Source organism: Pipistrellus hanaki (assembly GCF_964339955.1).
Source record: "Pipistrellus hanaki genome assembly, chromosome: 16".
Taxonomy (NCBI): Eukaryota; Metazoa; Chordata; class Mammalia; order Chiroptera; family Vespertilionidae; genus Pipistrellus; species Pipistrellus hanaki.
The window spans coordinates 48622919-48642824 of record NC_140518.1 but is presented as its reverse complement, the minus strand read 5'-3'; the positions used below and the strand labels follow the sequence as shown (position 1 = coordinate 48642824).

Here is a 19906-nt window from a genome sequence, read left to right as displayed (position 1 = left end):
AGGTCACTGTTTGATTCTTGGTCAGGGCACATGTCCAGGTTGCGAGTTTGATCCCCAGTGTGGAATGTGCGGAGGTAGCCAATCAATGATTTTCTCTTATCATTGATGTTTCTAGCTTTCTCTCCCTCTCCCTTCCTCTCTGAAATAAAATATATTTATATTTGATTTTTTACAGAGAGGAAGGGAAAGGGAGTTAGAAACATCAACGAGAAACATCAATCAGCTGCCTCCTGCACACCCCCTACTGGGGATGTGCCCCAAACCAAAGTACATGCTCTTGACCGGAATCAAACCTGGGACCCTTGAGTCTGAAGGCTGATGCTCTATCCACAGGGCAAAACTTCTTGAGCCTTTAATATGGTAGTGCTTACCATAAGTCTCCAGGAGAGAGGAAATAATTTCCTGAGCCCTTGTGACCACAACATCCTTGTTTGGAGGACAAAGTTTGGGAAACACTGATACTAGAAATTTCTGAAAGTAAAGGTGTCCCTTAAGGAGTTGTGGTATGTGTGGCTGAAGAGTAGATGCTAGAACAAATTATAGGGGTTGGCTGATACCTACTAGCTGGGAAGCAAACTTTACCACTCAACTTCTGACAACAATAAAATAAATTTTAAAAAATTGTGTGTGGGGGGGAGACTAAGGGATGTAATGGGATCAAGAAAATATGAAAAAAGTAAAACCCCAAAACTTACTTCCCCGTTACTATTGTTGCACTGAGTGCAATATGCTTTCCCAGAAATCAGCACCTGTCTCAGGTTGGAGTCTGCTGAGCCTAACTAAAGGGAGCCATGACTTGTCCCTTCAGATTATTTAAGGAATGAGGAGAGTATAATTAAAATGAAGGCTCTGGAGGTTCAGGAATTCTCATGAGATATAGTTTCTGGAGGCCCTGGGAGATGCATAGACTTGTGCATAATAAATCAGGAACTCGATCCAATTTGGGAGCATAATTTGACTGCAGGGTAGAAGTCCTTTGCTGGCTCTTGAACAGGGATGTGTGTTGTGAACAATACTGAGGCTATGTTGCAAATGACTTCAGGAATGGGGTGGGGGGCAATCAGAGGTGGGGCCAGCCAGGGGGAGGGGTTGCAGTCCAACACAGCCAATCAGGGGTAGGGCTCACAGGAGTTGGCCTGCCAGCCCCGCCCCTATTGGTGTGGGGGGCAATCAGGAGCAGGGCCAGGGGAAGTTGGCCAGCAAGCCCCAAACCCTCATTACAGTGGGCATCACAGCAACCAGTCATGGAGTTCCAGTCACTGGCTTTTTATATATATAGACTTTTTGTTAATCCTCATGTGAGGATCTTTTTTTCCATTGATTTTTTTTGAGTCAAAGAGGGAGAGAGGGAGGAAAGGAGACACATCAATTTGTTGCCTCCAACACACACCCGTTAAGAGTTCCGGGATCAGCGGAAACCGGTTTGGCTCAGTGGATAAAGCGACGGGCCTGCAGCCTGAAAGGTCCCAGGTTTGATCCCGGTTAAGGGCATGTACCTTGGTTGCAGGCACATCCCTGGTGGGGGGTGTGTGGCTGATTGATGTTTTTCTCTCAATGGTTTCTAACTTTCTATCCCTCTCTTCCTCTCTGTAAAAAAATCAATAAAAATATATATTAGCCCTTTGCACTCTGCTGTCCCCTCTCAGGGAACATCACAGTTTATTAGTGATTACGGGGAATTGAGTTAATTCAACGCACGTTTCGCAAAGTAGCGTCGAGTAGCTGGTAACCAATGTCCAGAATGGTTCGGAGTAGCTGGTAGCCAATGTCCAGAATGGTTTGGAGTGCAAAGGGTTAAAAAAAAAAAAAAAGTTTCGGGATCAAACCTGCCACCCAGATACATGCCCTTGACCAGAAATTGAAGCCAAGAACCTTCAGTGTGTGTGTGTTTTAAAATATATATATTTGCTTTCAGAGAGGGAGAGGGATAGAAACATCAATCTGCTGCCTCTTTCCCATTTGCCTCACACCAGGGATCAAGCCCAAAACCCAGGCATATGCCTTGAACCGTGGCCTCCTGGTTCATGGGTCAATGCTCAACCACTAATTATTGATTTTGGAAACACCAATCTGTTGTTCCATTCATGTATTCATTGATTCCTGTATCTGACCAGGGATCAAACCGAAAACCTTCGTATATGGGAGCAATACTATAACTGAGTTGCCCAGCCAGAGCCTATTCAAGTTTATTAATCAAGGCTTTTATTAGTGTTAGGAAAAAGGAAAAAATGTTTAAACATGAACTTTAAAATTACACACATTTTTATTGATTTTAGAGAGTAAGGGAAAGGAAGAAGATAGAAACAATGAGAATCATGCCTCCTGCACACCCCCTATTGGGGATCAAGCCTGCAATCCAGGCCCCTAGGTACTATGTGGCATTGACTGGAATCAAACCTGGGACCCTTCTGTTCGCAGACTGACGCTCTATCCACAGAGCCAAATCAATTAGGGCTAAACATGAACTTTTAGAGGAAGAAACATTGATGTGATAGGGTAACATCAATCCATTGCCTTCTGTACATAGCCTGACTGGGAATGGAACTTTTGACCTTTCAGTGTAAGCAACAATGTCAGCCACACCAATCTTTAAAAACTCACTTTACTATTAAAAGGTCTCTTTTTCCAATTATTACATATTCAGCAAAATGCCTGCTTAATAATAGCACTAGTTTGGACATTCTGAAGGGGTTAGAAACCCAATATAATCTCATGGACTTTTTGAGCTATGTATTCCAATCATTGGTTTCCCCCTAACAGGAACTAAGCCTTCAGCAAGTTAACCCGTGTAATGACAGATGGAACTGGAGAGGTCACCTTCCTTAAACCTAAGGTAGGCTTTTAAAGTTTCTCCCTAGCTGGTTTGGCTTAGTGGATAGAGCAACGGCCTGCAGACCAAAGGGTCCCAGGTTTGATTCCAGTCAGGGGCACATGTCCCTGGTTTGAGGGCTGGATCCCCAGTAGGGGGCATGGAGGAGGCAGGCAGGCAACCAATGATTCTCGTCAAGGTTTCCCTCCCTCTCTGAAATCAATAAAAATTATTTTAAATGTTTTGACTTTAGAGATATAAACATTAATGAAACATTGATCAGCTACGTCCTGCAAACTGGGTATGTGCCCTTACAGGAAACTGAACTGGGTTCCTACTGAAGCTCAACCACTGAATCACAGCCAAGCAGGGAAGTTTGTTTTGTTGTTTCTCCACTTGTTTATTTTCTCTCACTTAACAACACACTTGTGTGGACCGTAGCAGGCTGTAAAGAAGCAGGGAGGGAGGAGGGTGGGACGCAAGCAGCTGCAGGCAGGACAGGACACCAGGTGAAAGCAGCGCTGGGGGTGGCTGTAGGGGGCGGCCTCCCCACCCGCCTGCTTTCCCATGGACATCAGCGACCCCCAGGTGATTCTGTAAATGTAAAGGGCATTCCTGGTGTCTCCGTCCTTGTTCCCAACAGTCTCCCTGGACCCCCTAAGGATGAGGCAGGTCTTCTCAGGCCAGCCCGCTGAACAGCCTGGCCCAGAGGCCCATGCCTGGGGACCCCATTCCTAACCTCAGTTGGTGGGCAAGCACCTGAGAAGCCTAGAGCTACAAGACAGCAGGGAAAGGGGGGAATCCCAGAGCGCTTTCCAGGGGATCACTCCCTTGGACAACCCTCCCAGAATGCCCTCTGCTTCAGCCACAGGCTTCCATTCAAGAGGGTACTGCCCCTCCTGTGTGGCTCAGTGGTTGAGCATTGCCCAATAACCAGGCCAGTTCCATTACTGGTCGGGGTGCATGCCCAGTTTGCAAGAGGCAGCTGATCTGATTCTCTCTCATCATTGAAGTTTCTATCAGGAAAGTTTTAAAAGCTTTTTTCATTACCACCCCCAAGGGTTTGATATATAAGCAGTTGGCCCCCTTTCTGGCTCAAGTATTTGAAGCATTCATACACTAATTGGTCTAAAATTAAGTGCTATCTCCAAGTTTCTAACTTAAGTACTCCCAAATTTTTATGTTCAAATACTTGACTGTTGCTAAGGCAGAATATGTCCCAAGTCATTTTGAGGTAAACCTGGACCATCAAGGGTGTATTTCTAGGCCTGATACTTGGTTTTCTATATTTTAACAATGCACCTCTGGACACCTCCCCATCACCTCAACAGACACCATTCAATTTTGTTCCAAGTTGAAAAACCACCATACTACAGGGAACAGTTTGTAAAGGAGAAAGAGGTTGAGAACTTGATGTAGAAAACTCCCTTTACCTCCCTCTGTAAAAAAAAAGTAAAATATATTTTTAAAAATTCTCTTATCAGCAATATACTACTGCCTAGTGTTATTGGTATGGCAACATAAAAACTGCTTGTGTTAGCTTTAGGTAAAACTTTTATCAAGTCCCAAATTAGAGAATTTCATTTGCTGTTGGAATCTTATCTTCCTTATAATGTAGAGCTATTAGTATCTTAAGATTGTTAGGACCTACCTTCATTTGCTGGCTCACACACCAGTGTCTGCAAGTGGCCTTAGATCAGAACTTTTTAAACTTCTTTCACACCATGTTTCTTGCCAGCCAGCCTTCTTTCAAATTTAAGGGCTCCACTTGATTCTTGGCTCTGACTTCACATAAAACAGACAGGATTAAGTTTCCATCTTACTACCTAAAGTACTTGAGTACAATGCTCTACTGAGCAAGAAAAGCACACAATAATTACAAGACTAAGACCAAGTTCTTATATCTTGGTCTTAGTCTTGCAATTATGTTTACCCAAGTCCTATGACTTAATTTTGGTCACGTTGGCATCAAAATTAAATTCCTTCCTTAAACACCATTTTAACCATATAGGAATCCCCACATCACTATATAATTTCATGACAACAGACACCAAATATGCTACCATGCAACAAAACTTTTATTAACATTTTGAACAGATTCAGTTATTACTGAACTGGTAATTTCTAAACTTAAATTGGGGCAAATGGCTAGAATGCAGAGTAGTGCCATTATTGGACACTATGAATGCAAAACTGAAGGATTAATAGCCACCCCTCAGACGGAGGACCAGGTGCAGGGTGGACTCTTTCTGGATGTTGTAATCAGAAAGAGTGCGGCCATCTTCCAGCTGCTTGCCAGCAAAGATGAGCCTCTGCTGGTCAGGAGGGATGCCTTCCTTATCTTGGATCTTGGCCTTGACATTCTCAATGGTATCACTGGGCTCAACCTCCAGGGTGATGGTCTTGCCAGTCAGGGTCTTCACGAAGATCTGCATACCACCTCTCAGACGCAGGACCAGGTGCAGGGTGGACTCTTTCTGGATGTTGTAATCAGAAAGAGTGCGGCCATCTTCCAGCTGCTTGCCAGCAAAGATGAGCCTCTGCTGGTCAGGGGGGATACCTTCCTTATCCTGGATCTTGGCCTTGACATTCTCAATGGTATCACTGGGCTCAACCTCCAGGGTGATGGTCTTGCCGGTCAGGGTCTTCACGAAGATCTGCATACCACCTCTCAGACGCAGGACCAGGTGCAGGGTGGACTCTTTCTGGATGTTGTAATCAGAAAGAGTGCGGCCATCTTCCAGCTGCTTGCCAGCAAAGATGAGCCTCTGCTGGTCAGGAGGGATGCCTTCCTTATCCTGGATCTTGGCCTTGACATTCTCAATGGTATCACTGGGCTCAACCTCCAGGGTGATGGTCTTGCCGGTCAGGGTCTTCACGAAGATCTGCATACCACCTCTCAGACGCAGGACCAGGTGCAGGGTGGACTCTTTCTGGATGTTGTAATCAGAAAGAGTGCGGCCATCTTCCAGCTGCTTGCCAGCAAAGATGAGCCTCTGCTGGTCAGGGGGGATACCTTCCTTATCCTGGATCTTGGCTTTCACATTCTCAATGGTATCACTGGGCTCCACTTCCAGAGTGATGGTCTTGCCGGTCAGGGTCTTCACGAAGATTTGCATTTTGACCTACAGAGTTCAAAAGGCAAAAGTGTATCATTTCAGGATCTTTACATTTATTTTATATCTAATCAATTTTTCAAAACTCAACAGTTCTTTCAAATGTTTTAAACTACATCTCTCACAAACCTACTAGACAAATTAGTCAACCCAAAATTCCTTTAAAAAAATAAAATATAACCCCTGCCCTGGCCCGTTCTGATCAATGGTTAGTGTTGGCCTATGCATGGAGGATTCTTGGTCAGGAGGATACACTGATCACCCCGTGCTGGTGTGTGCCTCTCTCGCATCTTGTGCCCCTCCCCCTCTACTCTCTGAAAAGCAGTGGGAAAATTTTCCTCAGGTGAGCATCAACAAAAAAAAGATTTTGTGGCCGAAACCGGTTTGACTCAATGGATAGAGCGTCGGCTTGGGGGCTGAAAGGTCCCGAGTTCAATTCCGGTCAAGGGCATGTACCTTGGTTGCGGGCATATCCCCAGTAGGGGGTGTGCAAGAGGCAGCTGATAGATGACTCTCATCGATGTTTCTCTCTCTCTCCCCCTTCCTCTCTGTACAAAATCAATAAAATATATTTTAAAAAAAGATTTTGTGGCACAGTGAAAAGATCTTTTTCTTTTTTAAAATATATTTTATTGATTTTCCACAGAGAGGAATGAAGAGGGATAGAGAGCTAGAAACGTCAATGAGAGAGAAACATTGACCAGCTGCTTCCTGCACACCCCCTGCCGGGGATGTGCCCGCAACATGCCCTTGACCGGAATCGAACCTGGGACCTTTCAGTCCGCAGGCCGACGCTCTATCCACGGAGCCAAACCGGTTTTGGCGACTTTTTTTTTTTTTTTGAGTGTGGAAGGGCAGGGGAGAGACAGAATATCTGAGACAGACACATCCATCGGTTGCCTCCTGCCCCGCGCCCCAATCCGGCAGGGATCCACTCTGCACCCGAGGTTCTTGTACCTTGACCAGATTGGAATCCGAAACCCTTCAGTCCCCAAGTGGAATTCTAACCACCGGAGCAATATCTCCTTTTGACAAAAAAAAAAAAAAAAAAAGAGACAACCTTACTCAAGGATGTGCTTTTTTGTTGAATTTTAGAGAAAAAGTAAAGGGGGAGAGAGGAGAGAAATATTCATTCGAATCCCTAGGTTCTCACCCACCACCTTTTTTCTTGGTGTACGGGGTTCCCAATCAACAGACACCCGGCCAGGGCCAAATACAAAATCCTAATTTAGTCAAGGCTTCTTATACTGGATGAGGTATCAAAAGTGCTTTGTAATTTCACCATCCAGAGCTTTCTTCCTTATCCCCAGAATTTCCCCGAAACTTAAGCATAGCACCTGAAGTAAAATTTTACAAAACCCACAGAACTGGAAAAATAAAGATCTCCTTTTAAACGGAGCTGGTAAGCGACATCTGTGCTGCGATTCGAAATGAAAGGGTTTCCAGAAGTCACCCTACCGTTTTTCCGCCTTCCCCCTCTGAAACAGACACGATGGAACCGCCATCGGTTAAGCGTCCGTTAGCCCCTCTCCGCGCGCGCCAACCGCCCCCGCTCCTTTCACGTAAACAAGGCCCACCTTCCGGAAAGGCCGGGCGACGCGCGCGCCGCCGCCGCGTCAGCTCCTCCCCTCCCCCCACCAAGGCCCACCCAGCCCGAGACCGGGCCGGTTTCCTCACTCAAGTTCCCTCGCCCCCGCCCGCCCGTTCGCCCTCCCTCGGACCCGGGCCCCCGCCCCGCCAGGTCTCGAAGGCTACGGGCCAGTACCGGTTAGCGAGTGCGAAAATGCCGCAAGTCCAATCCCGTCGAGCCGCCTCAGCAACGACAAAACCCCGACAATGCCCGGCGCTTCTGAAAGTTCCGGCTAGGCGGAGCTGGAATTTATGCAACGTCTGTTGATGACTTATCACTCCTACGTAACCGCCGTATCCGTGCGCCACTGAAAATAGTTCTCTCGGCCGCACCTCCCGCGACGCAGTTACACCCTTCCGCTAGGCCCCAAACTCCTCAGAATCTGAAAAAGGGACCCTAAAAATCAAGATCCTCTCTATTTCAGGCTATTTCTCTCCTCCTTTAGGAAAAAGTAGGTAAGTCATCAGGCGGATGAATTCGAGTTGAGAGAACCGTCCTCGAAAGCTCTGGAAACTTCCTTGCGGCACCCGCGCTGATTGGTGAGGCGGGTGAACACCAGGCCGGCGGTGATTGGTTGCAGACTTGGCGCTCCGCTGTTGCTGGGCTCCGGGCAGGCAGAGCCGACGTCGCTAGGTGACTGAATGCGCGTGCGCCCCAGAGGCGCGCCTCCGCGCCAGCAGGGTGTTTCCGGTGGAGGTGGGGGAGGGGTCCTCCGCTCCCGCCTCGGAATACCAAACCCCAGGCGAGGGCCCTTGACTGCGCTGTGAAAAGCCAATATATTAAAGCAATGAAAGCATGCAGCTTTATTGAAAAAGCAAATCAAGCGAGCCTGTACATCAGGCTTCTGAGGCACAGACGGGGTCTGAGTTGTTATGGACCCCCTGTCTGTAGGTCTCAGAGCGGTCTGCTGGGTATTTTGTACAGATTAATTCTCAAGGTCTCTATTTACTTTATTGTGGCCTTCCTAGAATTCATGGGAAGCACTTGGCCTTGAGACTGCTGGCTTAGGGGTAAAACTGCTCTTTTTCCTTCCTTCCCCTCCCCCTCCCTCTGCATTCTGTCGTCAGGGCTTGTTTGTTTTTATCATTCCTCTAGCGCTGGGGAAAACAATGGCTCCAGATTGCCCACACGGTTTGGCCTTGTTTCCCTGAGCCTCCTGCCCTGGAATCCCGTCAGGCTCTGTCTGCTCCTTCCTCATAAGCGTTGGGACCGCGCCTGTGGGTCAGACCCTCAGAGGGCGTCCCCGGCGGGACCCCGCCTTCAGGCCCCGGGCTGCGTGGCTCCCGCAGGAGCTGCCAGTCCCGGCCCCTACTGGCTGTTTCTGTGACTCTGGGGGGAAAGAAAGGCAGGTTAGGGGCCGGAAGCCCTCCTCAAGAGACGGGGAATTCTCGTACAAGAAATAACGAATATGTCTACCATTAAAGTGCTTGTGCCAGTGACACTAACGGTGGCTAAGCCGGCGGGGGCCGGTGTGTTCCCCCGGCGTGGCCACCGGTCCGAGAGGCGAGGCCCGGCCGCGAGGGGCGGCTGCTCGGCTCCGGAGGCCCGAGGCCGGTGCTGAGCCCGGAGCTGGGGCTGCAGACACACGGCGGACGGCCTCGCTACACGGGCCTTCCTGGTAAGACTCCTTTACAGATTTGCATCAATGCCATTAGCTGGATGTCACTTAGAAACGGTGGTTAAATCACAGCATTTCTAAGCACAACATTAAGAAACGATGTCAATACAGACAGGTATATGAGCTAACACCTAGAGAGCTTTACATTAAATTTACTAAATCTTGGTAAGGTCTACTTATTTTAATAATCAGGAGACAGAAATAACATTTAAGATAATTTTGGACTAGGAGGTAGTTGGTAACATGTTTATTGTACAAAGTATGAATTTTCATTTTTGTAAACACAGCAGTGAGTCAGCTCGTTTCGCCAACTCGCAGCTTCTCCTGAGTCATACTTGTTGATTCTAGAATGTTCTAGATTGGAGATTCATGATTGGTAATGATGCCATTGCTGGGAGTTCTAGCAGTTGCCAGAAGTTAGTCATACAGTTTCCTGGTTTAATATTTTGCCAAAGTGGGTCATTTCGTAACCTCAACAGAACAAAAATGTTTTCAGAAGGAAGGCATCTGCTGTCCAAGAGCAATTTTTTGTATGTTTAAAAAATGAAGCTTTTAGTAATATTATTTCTGGTGGTAAATTGTGAAGGTAATTTGTTAACAAATTAAAGACTAGAACACAAAATCCCAAAGATCAGGAATTTGGTAATCTTGCACAATATTTGGCAATGTGCTCAAATGTTTGTTCAGGGAAGTGCAATTTCCCTTTTATTCAACTGGAAAAAGAAACACAACTTTATGACAGCCTTAGGTCCTAAAGAACAAAGCAAAAAGACAGTACTTAATCTCAATTGGCAAACAGTTTTTGCCTAGGCAGTTCCTTAGAAAGGAACAAAGGAGTCGATTCTGAGATTCTGAATGATTTTCCTTGGCTAGATGTTTTTTAATAAAAATCTGAGAAAAATGTGGTTCTAGTTAAAATTCCCAATTGTTGTCTTTACATTATCAGTTGATATTTAATATATGGAGTTAGTTTGTGGTTGGTCATTTCCTCATTTGTCTCTTTCTCTCAACAGAATTATGATATTAACTCCTAATTTATTACCAGTGAATTAGAAACTTTAATTTTGAATGCCCAAAATGAACACAGAGCAAAATTCTGCATCATCATTACCCTGGGCCTCAAAATTATAGAAATCTGTCCATTTAAAGTAGCTACTTAAAAATGTTTTATTATGAACTATTACAAACATATGTAAATGAAAGTTGGAGATATAACAAACACCTTAAAATCACAACCCAACTTTATTAAGGCTTAATATTTTGCTGTTTTGCTTCAGCCTAAACATTTTTTAGTGTATTAAAAAATACAATATAAAACTTAATCATTTTTTAAAAGTATATATTTTATTGAATTTTTACAGAGGAAGAGAGAGGGATAGAGAGTTAGAAACAGCTGCCTCTTGCACACCCCCTACTGGAGATGTGCCCGCAACCAAGGTACATGCCGTTAACCGGAATCGAACTCAGGACCTTTCAGTCTGCAGACTGAAGCTCTATCACTGAGCCAACCGGTTTCGGCCATCTTACCAGTTTTAAGTGTACAGTTCAGTATGTGTTAGCTATAGTCACATTGCTGACCCCTGGAACTTTTTTATCTTGTAAAACTAAAACTCTATATCATTAAACCATAACTCCCCATTTACCCCTCCCCCCAGCCCCTGATAATCACCATTCTACTTTCTATTTTTTCTGATTTTAAGTACTTTAAATACTTTGTATAAGTGAAATCATGCAGTATTATTTTTTCCTGTGATTGGCTTATTTCACTTAGCCTAGTATTTTCAAGGTTCATCCATACATTTGACAAAATTCCCTTCTTTTTAAGGACTAATATTGCGTGTGTGTGTGTGTGTGTGTGTGTGTGTGTGTTATCTATTCATCTGACTATGGATATTTGGGTTGTTTCTACCTCTTGGCTATTGTGAATAATGTTGCAATGAACATGGGTGTGAAATATCTCTTTAAGATTTTGCTTTCCGTTCTTTTGGATATAAACTCAGAAGTGGGATTAATTGTATTTTTAGTCTTTTAGGAGCCTCCATTCTGTTTTACATAGCAAACAGCAATCACAAAGTGTTTCAATTCTCCACATTGCCACCAACATTTGTTATTTCTGTTTTTTTTAAAACATTAAATTTTTAAAATTTACTTTAGAGAGAGAGAGAAGAAAGGGGGCAGGGAGAGTGAGAGGAACATCAATGTGTTGTTCCACTTATTTATGCATTTATTGGTTGAGTCTTGTGTGTGGCCTGACCTTGGCATATTGGGATGGCATTCTAACCAACTGAGCTACCTGGCCAGTGTCTACTTTCTGATTTTTATTGTTTTTACAGTGGCTGTCTTACAAGTGTGGAGCAAGCATGCCAAACTTGAGGCTGGTGGGCTGCATTCCTCATTTTAGGCTACGCTCTCGTTTTAGTCATGCAGCCTGCTGGCCGTGTGTTTGACATGCTTGGTGTGGGGTGTTATTTTGATTTGTATTATCATAATGATTTATTTTTTTATTTTTAAGTGATTATAGACCCATAGAAAGCAAAAACAGTACAGTGAGGACTCATTGTACCCTTGACCCAGTTTCCCACAATGGTAACATCTTATATAGCTGTAGTAAAACATCAAAACCAGAAAATTAGCATTGGTGTAATTCACAGACCTACTCAGATTTCAACAATTTTGCAAGCACTTTAGTGTGTTTGTAGTTCTATGCAATTTTATCACATGAGTAGATTCACATAATCACCACCACCATCAAGACACAGAGTTGTTTCATCAACACAAGGATCCCTTGTGCTACCTCTTTTTTTTTTTTTTTAATTGATTCTATAGAGAAGAAGGGACAAGGAGAGAGAGAGAGAAATATCCATCTGCTGCCTCCCTTATGCCCCCAACCAGGGATTGAACCTGCAATCTGGGTATGTGCTCTGATCTGGAATAGAAGATGAGACCCTTCTGTGCATGGGACAACACTCCAACCAACTGAGCCACACAAACCAGGGCTATCCTCTCTCTTTATGTTTATAAGCTTCTCCCATCGCTTTCCTTCAAGGCAACCACTAATCTCTTTAGCATCTTTATAATTTTGCCATTTTGGAAATGTTATAAAAATGGAACTATACAATATGTAACTTTTTGACGTTAGCTTTTTTCACTCAGCATAATTTTGTTGATATTTATTCAAGTTATTGCATAGATTTTCACTCCTTTTTGTTGCTGAGTAGCATCCCATAGTATGAATGTACCATAGTTGGTTTATTCTTTAGAACTCTTTTCATCTTGCAAAACTGAAATTCTGTACCCATTACACATTCTCGTCTTCCCCTTAGGCCCTGGCAACCATCACTCTACCATGAATTTGACTACTTTAAATATCTATATATATAAAAGCCTAAGCAACCGTTTGACCGGTAGCTATGATATGCATTGACCACCAAGAGGCAGATATTCAATGCACAGACTGATGAATCTCAGCGAGAACGGGAGAGGGGATGCAGGGGGAAAGAGATTTTATATGCATACTAGAGGCCTGGTGCATGGATTTGTGCACCGGTGGGATCCCTTGACTGGCAGTCCAACATCCCCCAAGGGGATGAAATAATGATATATAAATGAAATAATACAGTATTTGTCCTTTTGTCACTGGCTTCTTTTACTTAGCACAATGTCCTAAAGGTTCATCCATGTGGTAGCATCTATCAGAAGTTCCTTCCTTTCATTTATTTAAAAAAATATTTTTATTGATTTAATTAAAAGTAAGGAGAGAGAGATAGAAACATCAAATATAAGAGAATTATTGATCAGCTGCCTCCTGCATGGCCCTACTGATTACCAAGGCCCCAACCCGGGCATGTGTCCTTGAACAAAATGAACCCAGGACCCTTCAGTCTACAGTTTTACAACTTAAACAATATTCAGCCGAAACCGGTTTGGCTCAGTGGATAGAGCGTCGGTTTGCGGACTGAAGGGTCCCAGGTTCGATTCCGGTCAAGGGCATGTACCTTGGTTGTGGGCACATCCCCAGTGGGGGCATGCAGGAGGCAGCTGGTCAATGGTTCTCTCTCATCAATGTTTCTGGCTCTTTATCCCTCTCCCTTCCTCTCTGTAAAAAAATCAATAAAATATATTTTAAAAAAATATTCATTTTACAAGTTAAACAATATTCATTGTATATACATACAACATTTTGTTTAGTCATTCATTTGCGATGGCTTTTGGGTTGATTATATCTTTGGCTATGGTGAATAATAATGCTATGAACACAAGTGTACAACTATAAGTTAGAGGCACTGCTTTCAAACCTTTTGGATATACCCAGAAAGGGAATTGATTGATCATATGGTAATTCTATTTTTTATTTCTTTTGAGGAACCACCATACTGTTTTCATAGCAGTTTACCTTCCCACCAACAATAAAAGCATTAATATGATGCTTTTATACACGTATAAGAATGTATCTAGGGAATGGTGGGCACACAGTGCAATATACAGATCTTGTAACATAGAAACCCATACTTGAAGCCTATGTGATCTTATTAACCAATGTCACCCCAAAAATATATTAAAAAAGGAAAAAAAGAATGTATCTAGGAAAGGAATAGAATTGTGAGATGTACCTGAATCTTGACTAAATTTTGCCAAATTGCTTTCCAAAATGAGTAATAACTTCAATCCCACCAGCAATGTAGAATTCCCACAGTTCTATATCTTCAGCAGTACTTAGTCTTTTATTTATTTATTTTTTTAAATCCTCACTGGAGGATATTTTTCCATTGATTTTTAGGAAGATTAGAAGAGAGAGGGAAAGACAGAAAGGAACACTGATGTGAGAGAACACATCCATTAGTTGCCTCCTGCGTCAGCCTGACCAGGGCCTGGGCCTAGGCCTGGGAAGAGCCTGCAACCAAGTGCATGCCCTTGACTGAAATCAAACCTGGAACCTTTGGTTCACAGGCCGACCTCTATCCACTGATCCAAACTGACTAGAACTATCTTTCTTCCTCTCCCCCCACCCCCTTCCCGGCTGATTTCAGAGAGGAAGGGAAAGAGGGGGAGGGGAAGAGAGAGATCTAGAGACATCAATGAGGAGAGAGAACCATCGATTGGCTGCCTCCTGCACCCACCCTGGGGATTGAACCAGCAACCCCATGGCATGTGCATGCCCCCACTGTGAATCCAACCATGACCTTCTGGTTCATAGATTGTTGCTCAGCCACTGAGTCATGCTGGCCAAGCCAGCAGCACTTAGTCTTAACAGACTTAAAAAATTTTGAAAATCTAATGGAAAGATTTCTTAAATGAAATGATTTACAAAGTCCACTTCAGTTTACTTTATTAATATGAGCCTATTTGTTTTCAAATGGGATTTGACTGTAAGGGTAGAGACTTTTTTTTTTTTTTTTTTAATATATTTTATTGATTTTTTACAGAGAGGAAGAGAGAGAGCTAGAAACATTGATGAGAAGATGAGAGAGAAACATCGACCAGCTGCCTCTTGCACACCCCCTACCGGGGATGTGCCCGCAACCAACGTACATGCCCCCGACCGGAATCGAACCTGGGACCTTTCAGTCCGCAGACCGACGCTCTACCACTGAGCCAAACTAGTTTTGGCAAGGGTAGAGACTCTTATTGAGGCAGGTCTGATAGTCCTGTAGAGTTGGCCATCAGAATTCCTTTGGAATGAAGAGCTAAGGAGCCTCTTGGGAAAAATTGTCAGAGGCAGTGCAATATGACTTGTAACTGTTAATGAGATAGGAATAAATGTTGGGTTTGCTCCTACAAACAAATTGGCTGAGTGTCAAATGTGTCAGTTATGTAAAATTCATCAATAATCCTTTAGGAACCTAAGGCAATATGTTACAGCAAAAAGAGTATGAAACTTGGAATGAAATACAACTGTATCAGATTCCTGACGTGGTTTTAAATCAGCCCTATGACTGTGTCTGTTTTACTTAACATTTTTAACCTGTAATTTCTCTGTCTGTAAAGAAAAAAATGTGGATCAGGTGTCATCCTAGTTTGTCAAATCAAGTCTTAAAATCAAGGTAAATAACTTGGTATTTAGTAAATGTTGAGCAAATGACATTTCCATACCTTGTTTTTTGCCTTTTTGCTTCGTCCCCTTTAGAGTTGGCATTTGAACCGGGACCGGTTTGGCTCAGTGAATAGAGCGTCGGCCTGGGGACTGAAAGGTCCCGGGTTCGATTCTGGTCAAGGGCATGTACCTTGGTTGCGGGCGCATCCCCAGTAGGGGGTGTGCAAGAGGCAGCTGATCGATGATTCTCTCTCATCGATGTTTCTAACTCTCTATCCCTCTCTCTTCCTCTCTGTGAAAAATCAATTAAAAAAAATATATTAGAGTTGGCATTTGAAAAAACTCATATTTTCTTTTTCCATCACATTTCTAAGGAATTCTCAATCCTAGTCAATGGACTAAGAAAATGAGGCTTGCTGTATTAATTTCCCAACTTGTTAGAAAATTGTGTTAGGTATCCAGACCTAACAAGGCAATAGTAGCTATTATTTGCTTGGATAAATTAATTTTGTACCATTCCCTTAGACTTAAAGGAGTTCTTCTTTTTCTGATTGAACTTACTTTGGGATAATGATACTTTAAATATTTTTTAAAGTCGATTTCAGAGAGGAAAGGAGAGGGAGAGAGAGATAGAAACATCAATGATGAGATCCTTGATTGGCTGCCTCCTGCATGCCCCCCACTAGGGATTAAGCCTACAACCCTGGGGCATGTGCCCTGACCAGGAATCGTACTGTGACCTCTTGGTTCATAGGTTGATGTTCAACCATTGAGCCACACTGGCTGGGCTAAATGACACTTTAAATTTTTATTTCTTGTGTCTAATATTTGCTGTCAAATGTAGGAACAGAATAGCCAAAAGGTGTAGATGGTTTCATAAGCCAACGTGTTATTTTTGTTGGCTGTGTCACGCTTAAACATTAGATTTATTATGAGAGCTGTCTTGAAATCAGCTCTTTGCCCCTATTTTGCTGTCAGAGGAGTTGGCAAGTACCCTTATTTTTCGGACCATAAGACGCACCGGACCATAAGACGCACCAGTTTTTAGAGAAGGGAAATGAAAAAAAAGATTCTGAAACAAATAGTGTCCTAAAATATTTTATGTGCATTAAAACCCAACATCACAGTCATAAACATATGTAATCAACCCTGTAAAGTAAACAACAGCATTTAGAACCATTTTAGAGCCGGGCAAGCACACAGAGACCACACAGAGCCGGGCAAGTAAAAAAACTTTTTTTTTACAGTATATGTGTAGGCTATATTTGGACCATAAGACGCAGGGACTTTTTCCCCCCACTTCCGGGGGGAAAAAAGTGCGTCTTATGGTCCGAAAAATATGGTACATTTTCTAATACATAATACAATCTCTGATACATTTGAAATGTAGAGAATATGCATATTAAAGTCAAATTTTATATTCATCAGTTCTCAGTATGTATTTACTACAATAGGTTTATAATTCATTATCATCATTTTCTCCAAGCAATTATTCTTGAGCACTGTATACTCTTGAAGTCTGAATCCTGAGCCAAGAGAAAGATACTAGGTCTGCTGGCTCATTCATTCATTCATTCATTCATTCAGCAGACATTTGTTGAGCAACTTCTGGGAATGAGAGGCATTGGGATTGCTGTACTGGGACAGGACATGGACTCCACTCAACAGAGTCATGGTCTTAGTACCAACAAGCGGGTGGTTGTGAGATCTCAGGATATATACCTCAAAGAATTGTTGGAGGATTCAGAGTTAATTCATGTTAAGAGTTAAGAAGAAAGCCTGGCATGTAGGGAGTACTCAATAAATGTTAGTTATTAGTTACTATTACCAATATTGAAAGACAAACAAGGGTTTAGTACTTAAAGTACAAACTGGACAATCTTGGTTGAAATCCTCACTCTACTATGTACTCACTGTGTAACTGTGAGCGAATTCCTTCTCTGTGCCTCAGTTTCTTCACCTATATGGTGGAGAATAGTAATAATGCCTAGCTCATCAGAGTTTTTGAGGATTAAATGAACCTGCCTCATAAGGTGGAGTTTATATAGGTTAAATGTTTAGAACAATGCTTAGCAGATAAAAACACTCAATAAGTGTTAGCTGTATAAAAAAAGAAGTATAGATAGGTTTCCATGGAGGCACAGAGAAGGAAAGAGCCTGGAGGAGGAGGATAGTAAAGGAACCCAAAGGTTTCAATGAAAATATTATTTAGAAACCCAGTCATAAGGAGGAGAAGGATTATCCAGGAGGAGGTGGAAAATGAAAGACATGGTATGGCATATAAGCATAACCAGTGGACACAGACACTAGGGGAGTAAGGCATGTGCTGGGGGATGGAGGTGGTTGGGGAGAGGTCAATGGGGGGAAAAGGAGACATATATAATACTATATGTAGTACTTTAAATAATAAAGAATTATATATATTGATTTCAGAGAGAAAAGGAGGAAAGAATCATTGATTGACTGCCTCTTGCACACCCCCAACTGGGCTCAAGCCCCCAACCTAGGCATAAAAGAAAGAAGAAAGGGAAGGAAGGAAGGAAGGAAGGAAGGAAGGCAGGCAGGTATGATATGTTGAGGAATGGTGAGTAGCTATGCATGTATGTGATTTAGGGTGGCTGCATGTTGGCCTGTGGTTTGGAAATTAAGGCTGAAGAAGTAGGCCGAGCTCAACTCTTCAGCAACCTCACTAGTTCCGACCATACTGTCTATCCAAGGTTTTTCCCATTTCTGGATCTTTGCATTTGATGTTTCCTTTGCCTAGACCTATTCTCTGGCCACTTCTGTCTCCCATAAATGTCACCTCCTCAGAAAGACCTTCTCTGACATACACCACTGCACTAGGACTTAACGCACCCTGGTTATTTCTATAACAACAATTACATGTTTATCCAATTCATAATTGTATTACTTATAAGGTTGTTTATCTCTTTGTCTCCCTCACTAGAATATAAATGACATGAAGACACAGGCCATAGCTCTCTGGTCTATCACCATACCTCCACACGTAGCCAGGTTGTACAGAGCCTCGTTTGTAATCGGCACTTAGTAAATATTTGTTGAAAGAATGAATGACTAATGAAGGATGCGCCCTTCTCTGCTCAGGACCTTAGATTGTTCCTGTAGATATTTGACATAGGAATGTCATGACTAGATTTCTATCGTAGAATGATAACTTGATGACATCATAGCAGGTGAATAGAAGGTGGACAAGATTAGAGACTAATTCTCCAGAGATGGTGGCAGTTGTCCAAGTAGGATAAGATGACAATCTTTATGTGACCACAAAACCCAGTATCCCTAAAGAAAACGGAAGACCTGATAAAAAATTAAATAAAAACAGAGCATTGCTTAGTGGTATTTGGTCCTTGTTTCAAAAAAATACCCAAGGTCCTGTCCAGATAGCTCAGTTGATTGCAGCAGCATCCTGATACATCAAGATTGTGGATTTAACCCCCGGTCAGGTTACATACAAGAATCAACCAATGAGTTCATAAATAGGTAGAACAAGTTGATGTTTCTCCTCTTCTCTTCTCTTCCTCTCTCTCTCCCTCTCTCTCTCTCTCTCTCTCTCTCTCTCTCTCTCTCTCTCTCTCAAAAAATACCCAAGACAACTGACTTAAATGTAGTGAGATATTTTCATGCTCATCAAATATTTACCTGACCTATATCAGGAATTGCTAAGAAGTAGTAAGATGCGATGGATTATAAAAGGCAGGAGAAACTTTGGGAGGTGAGGGAAATTATCTTGGATTTTTGTGATATATTAAAACATCAATTTATATACTTTAAAATGTGCAACTTATTGTGCATAATTCATGCCTCAATAAAGCTATTAAAAAGTTAAATTAGGAGGAGGATCCAAGATGGCTGCTCAGGTAGACACTTAACCGCAGCAGCACACAACAATTTCAATGGAATACAACTAAAATGTAGAGTGGACATTGCCCAGAGCTACAGGTAGTCGACTGACTGAAAATTCTACAACAAGAAGGAAAGAGAAAACCAGAAGGAAAATCAGAGGAGCTGAAAAATCCTAAGGTACAGAGACATGCTGCGCGCACGCACGCTCGCGCGGAGAGGTCGCAGCCGGAGAGGAGAGAGGGCTGGGTGCCTGCCTGGCGTTCTCTAGCAGGAAGGAAATAAAAACCTCGGCCTGGGCTGAACCCCAGAACTGGCAGCTCGGAGCCCCAGTTATGGGCCAGACCCTGGGGACCCAGGCTAGGGCAGGGGGAGACGGGGCTGTGAGGCGGAATCTCAGGGGAGCGGTGAAAAGCGGAGCCCCCGGAGTCACGCACATTGCCATTGTGCGCAGAGGACGGAATGTTGACTCTGATGCTGTATTGCCCTGGCGGGAAGAAACAAAATCTCCAGCGGTGCTGAGCCCCACTCCCGACTGCTGAACCCCAGGTCTAGGCCAATCCCTAGGGACCCAGGCTCAAGCAGAGAGAGACGGGGCTGTGAGGTGGAGTCCTGGGAGAGCGGCGAGAGGCGAGCCCCCGGAGTCGCGCACATTGCACGCAGAGGACAGTCTGTTGACTCTGATGCTAGACGCCCCTAGCGGGAAGGAGAAAAAAAAGCTCCAGATTGGAGGAACGCGACGAGTAGCAGGAGCCCCTGCCGGACACCGGCCAGCCGGGCGCCAGCAAGGAACCGGGTGACAGGGCCCCCAGAGGGGGGTGCCCCTGGGCCTTCGACCGCT

At 43.6% G+C, this 19906-nt stretch overlaps 2 protein-coding genes and 1 long non-coding RNA gene across 4 annotated transcripts in view; 1 reads left to right on the top strand and 2 right to left on the bottom strand.

Annotated features, from left to right (window-relative positions):
• PIGL (phosphatidylinositol glycan anchor biosynthesis class L) overlaps window positions 1-19906 on the bottom strand; it is a 181226-nt gene that overhangs the window by 73666 nt on the left and 87654 nt on the right. The window lies entirely within an intron of this gene.
• Window positions 4870-8075, bottom strand: UBB (ubiquitin B). Its single transcript, XM_084861587.1, has 2 exons — window positions 7691-8075; window positions 4870-5934 (listed from the first exon to the last, which is right to left on the bottom strand). The coding sequence occupies exon 2, from the start codon at window positions 5926-5928 to the stop codon at window positions 5011-5013; it is 918 nt and encodes a 305-aa protein (XP_084717713.1). The 5' UTR covers window positions 5929-5934; window positions 7691-8075; the 3' UTR covers window positions 4870-5010.
• Window positions 8343-18528, top strand: LOC311610403. The gene is made up of 3 exons (XR_014792957.1): window positions 8343-9173; window positions 17638-17788; window positions 18152-18528. It is a non-coding gene; the product is annotated as an uncharacterized lncRNA (long non-coding RNA).